At 49.0% G+C, this 4,788-nt stretch overlaps 1 protein-coding gene across 2 annotated transcripts in view; it reads right to left on the minus strand.

Moving 5' to 3' along the window:
* The window catches only part of LOC137425445 (bone morphogenetic protein receptor type-1B), a 113,897-nt gene that overhangs the window by 74,044 nt on the left and 35,065 nt on the right, over positions 1-4,788 (minus strand). The window contains exons 1-2 of one of the 2 annotated variants that reach the window (XM_068113892.2): positions 4,354-4,444; positions 2,537-2,801 (exon numbers count right to left, since the gene is read on the minus strand). In XM_068113892.2, coding sequence (XP_067969993.2) covers positions 2,537-2,603 — 67 coding nt within the window. In that variant the 5' untranslated portion in view covers positions 2,604-2,801; positions 4,354-4,444. Of the gene's footprint in view, positions 1-2,536; positions 2,802-4,353; positions 4,445-4,788 lie in introns of those variants that run through there. The other variant, XM_068113891.2, reaches the window with a different exon arrangement.

Consider the following 4,788-nt stretch of genomic DNA (forward strand, 5'->3'; position numbering starts at 1 on the left):
GTCGTGATCTAATCAGGTTGAGATAATGTCATGAGGAATATATAACTGTAATATGAAAGCTAAATGTTCCACGGTTTTTTGGAATATCGCGTATACAAAAGTTCATGGACAGATGGTCGGTTGGTCGGTTGGATGGAGCTCATTTTAATGTCCCCCATCACCAATCTTCGTGGAGTGGCGGGGGATAATAATTTACCATGGACCAATGGGCAACTAAATATTTTCCTTCTGCTAGAATGCTTCATTTTCACCCCTGTCGTACTTGGAATATATACATACTAGCAGAAGTACCCGGCATTGCCGGGCGGGGGAGGAGAGGGGAGGGGGGAGGGGAGGGGAGGAGAACGGGGGGGAGGGGAGAAGAGGGGGGGAGGTGAGAAGAGGGGGAGGGGGAGGGGGAGAGGGGAGAAGAGGGGGAGGGGGAGAGGGGAGAAGAGGGGGAGGGGGAGGGGGAGGGGGAGGGGGAGGGGGAGAGGGGAGAAGAGGGGGAGGGGGAGGGGGAGGGGGAGGGGGAGGGGGAGAGGGGAGAAGAGGGGGAGGGGGAGGGGGAGAGGGGAGAAGAGGGGGGGATGGGGAGGGGGAGGGATGGGAGGGGGAGGGGTGGGAGGGGGAGGGGAGGGGAAGGGGAGGGGGAGGGGGAGAGGGGAGGGGGAGGGGGAGAGGGGAGGGGGAGGGGGAGAGGGGAGGGGGAGGGGGAGAGGGGAGAAGAGGGGGAGGGTGAGAGGGGAGAAGAGGGGGGGATGGGGAGGGGGAGGGATGGGAGGGGGAGGGGTGGGAGGGGGAGGGGAGGGGAAGGGGAGGGGGAGAGGGGAGGGGGAGGGGGAGAGGGGAGAAGAGGGGGAGGGGGAGAGGGGAGAAGAGGGGGAGGGGGAGGGGGAGAGGGGAGAAGAGGGGGAGGGGGAGAGGGGAGAAGAGGGGGAGGGTGAGAGGGGAGAAGAGGGGGGGATGGGGAGGGGGAGGGATGGGAGGGGGAGGGGGAGGGGAGGGGAAGGGGAGGGGGAGAGGGGAGGGGGAGGGGGATGGGGGCGGGGGGAGGGGAGGGGGGAGGGGGAGGGGAGAAGGGGAGGGGGATGGGGAGAGGGGAGGAGGGAGGGGAAGGGGAGGGGGGAGGGGAGGGGAGAAGGGGCGGGGGTAGGGTGGAGGGGGAGGGGGAGGGGAGGGGGAGGGGGGAGGGGACAGAGGGGGGAGTCAAGTCGGAAGTCATTGTCGTCAATTGAATGTCGCATTTATTTTTTATTCCCTGTCAAATGGCATTGGTCCCGCATTCCGAACCCGGAAGTCGGAAGTCATTGTCGTCAAATAAATGTTTCACTCTCTGTCACATGCCCTTGGTCCCATATCAATCGGATGAAGTTGAAAAATTAACGTTACGAAGTTTCTCTGGGACGTACTGATTACGAATATGAAGTTAAAAAATTAACGTTCCGAAATACGCTGATGACGTCATAATTTTAAAACGCGAAGTTTTTTAAAATTTAAGGTGTGCTGTAGTTGCTCTGAGACGTACTGATTCCGAATATGCCTTTGGTTTTGCTCTGCGATGAGTAGTTCTCGAGTTATAAGAGGACAAACAAACAAACAAACAAACATACTTTACTGCTTTATATAGATAGAAGATATAGAATATATACAATTTAAATAAATAAACTTGACTAGGAAACTGCGCAAGACCAAAGTGAGAGAACTACGTTCGATTGTGATTGCATTTAAATACGACTGGATTTCAAAAAACTTGCCGCTCCGATCATGGTGATCGCACATTTGCGGTCAAAATTTATGTTCATTATGGAATTTTGAGGGTGCCTGACCGGGCATCCAAAACCCGACCACTTATAAAATTTGGTGCATCTAAAAATCTGAAAAAGCATGGGCATCCGTTAATGTCGAGCCCTGGTATATATGTATGTATGTATGTATGTATGTATATATCACGAAGAAATGTCATTGTACACAGTGAATTGAAATTTAATATAAAAACAGAAATTGAAGTTTATCTTTTGTAAAACAGGTCCTTCTAGTGGTTCCTTGTCCATTTCATTTCCTCAGAAATCTCAATCACCTCCACAGAATGGGTCAGTAAGGTACATTGCACTCGCTCATTTTAACTGAGATAACAGCTTTGCCACTCTTGCAAAAAGCCTGATTACAGAGAGCCTGGTTATCAAGACCCCGTACGTGACAATACCTTCTACGTCAACTCGTACTGATTAAAGACCCCCTAACGGGCTGCGTCATTGCCTTTCATCTCTCCGGTAGCATTTTTTGTGGACGTTCGCATGCCTCCTGGTTAACTCTTCTTGCGTACATTTGTGTTTGATTAAGAACATTGTCTCACGCCTTCCTCAGGGTGATCAGAAGTGTTCTGTTGGAGCAGCTGTCTGTGAGCTGTTTGGCCTGCTGCTGCTGCGCTATCAAACAAATGTTGAGCCACAGCTTTTGTTCATCCGAAGGCATTTCCAGATCACGCCCTGCAGTTACTTATGACAGCGGATATGGCAAGTTAAGATGTAAAAAAAGAATCTCTCATCAAACTCACCAGTGGCTTCCCCCAGCACAACCACCAAGCTAAAACTGAGACTCCACAGCTCTTGCCAAGGCCTCATCCCTGCCCCGTCCTCCAGCCTTCCTCAGGCTGCTGTTTTTAGGGGGGCCAGCGTGGAGCAGTGATCGACAGGATGTTGGAAGGGACCTGGAAAGCCAGTGGCTTTGGGCGAATGTCAACAGGACGAGGCAGAGTGTTCGAAGTGCAAACGAGGTGGAGAAAAGGTGGAGTCCAAGATGAGAACACTCCACATACAAACCTGAAAAAAAAAAGCAGAAGACATTTAGAAATCAATGTCACCGGCAACAACAAAGGCAAAAGAAATGTACAGGATTAGTGTCAAATGTACCGGTTGCCCAGCCGTTTCCAGCATTGAGGGCAAAATTGCATTTGACTGATCCACCCAACAAATAAATATATAAATAAAGGAATTTGATGAAGTAAGAAAACTGGTTTCCTTGCAAGAAGGCAAAGAACTGGAAACTTGAAACCCGTGCTGTCAGCACCGCTCCGACAGTTCGCTCTGCTGAGCAGAGCTGCGGATAAATGTACGAGGTCCTGTTATTAGGAGGTCTAAGGCTCTGGCACATTGAGCTTTTCCATTCATAGCTAGAAGCATGACGATAACAACAAAGATGGCGATCAAGGGGTGCATTTGAGTCAAAACGTAGCGAAATGTCACTGGAGGTGACCGAGCGAAGTTCCGGATTGCAAAAGAGACGATTTTTTTTTTTTTTTTTGTATACAAGATCGAGGCTCGTGTAAAGGCTAACATTAATGACAAAAAAAACAAACAAGAAAAACAAACGGACACATAAGACGAAATAAAGGGAGCGGGAGACAAGATGGGGAGAGAGAGGGCAGCACAGAAGCACAACAGTAGCGAACAGGGACATCGGGAGATCTGTGGGAGGTAGAGGGCTTGTGGGGAGGAGGCATGGGAAGGGGGAAAGTGGGGAATGGGAGAGGTATAAAACACATGGACACTGCTAGGACTTCCAGGAAAGAAGTCGGTATTTCAGAAAAGTGGATCTGGGTTGAATTAACGGGGGTAGAAAAGATCAAGGTTTTGGATGGGGGAAGATAAGAGATGGTGGTGAACAGCTGTTTTAAAGACCTGGAGGGAGGAGTGGGATTGAAGAGAGTGAGGGAGTTTGTTCCAGAGGCGGGAGAAAAGGGGAATGAAAGAGTGAAGGTGAGCAGAGAGTCTTGATTTTGGCAGTTTAACCATAAGAGGGTGGCTGGCAGATCTTGTGCGTCCTGCAGGAATATTTGGGGGACAGAGCACAGGCAGTGCTGGGGGGACAAGGCCGGAGAGGAGTCGGTAGAAGACAGAAAGACCATCAACCTGTCTGCGGTGAGTGAGGGAAAGGCCCTCGGAGGTGGCTTCATCGCGGGAGATTCTAATGATTCTGAAAGCTTTGGTTTCAAAAATTGATTAATTGATTGAAAGAGGACGAAGGAGCGATTGATAACGAGAGGAGCAACAACAAATGAACTTCTTCTGAAACACTGACTGCAGGCATGATGCCATGATGCCACCCACTATCTGAGTGGCAATGTCTGTACACACAAAACCCACCAGTGTACGCACAAAACGTTGAAAACTCAACTGCATCAGCACCGGATAGACAATGAAGCCATGGATATAAAAATGATTTTGAGGAAACAGGAAGTCGGTCCGAGTTGTATGGTTGGTATTCCGAATGTCAACACTGGAGCTCTTTCTGGAAGCTTCTCTACAAGACTATTGAAAAATACAAAACGTTCAGTGTAGGGTACTGAACAAACACACTGATGAGAGTTTATACCTCTGGATGGAGGAAGGTATCCTGCGCAACCTTGCTCTACTGCTGATGAAACTGAATGTTAAAATAAAGAGATCACAGTGATACTAAAATATAATCAGGGTGAGTAAAATAGGTCTTCGAAGCTGCGCAGATCCACGACAAATGGAGGGAACGTCGTTTTTACTTGTTTTGTGGCTCTCGTTATTTTATTTGAATATTATGCAATTATTAGTGAATCAACATCTTTTAAAACTTTTTAAATCAACATGCGAGCCACAATGAATGACAAATGAAATGGAAAAAAAAAGAACTAGATTCATTCATTCATTCATTCATTCATGCGAGCCACAGGTATCTGCCAACACCTTTTTTGACTTCTTTTTTTTAATGCAGTACAAGGCTGTGAGAAGCATCGTTGGCTGAGGGTGTGGCTGTGCTGCTAATGCAACACCCTCT

Source organism: Myxine glutinosa, chromosome 4 (assembly GCF_964187855.1).
Source record: "Myxine glutinosa chromosome 4, kmMyxGlut1.1, whole genome shotgun sequence".
Classification (NCBI taxonomy): domain Eukaryota; kingdom Metazoa; phylum Chordata; class Myxini; order Myxiniformes; family Myxinidae; genus Myxine; species Myxine glutinosa.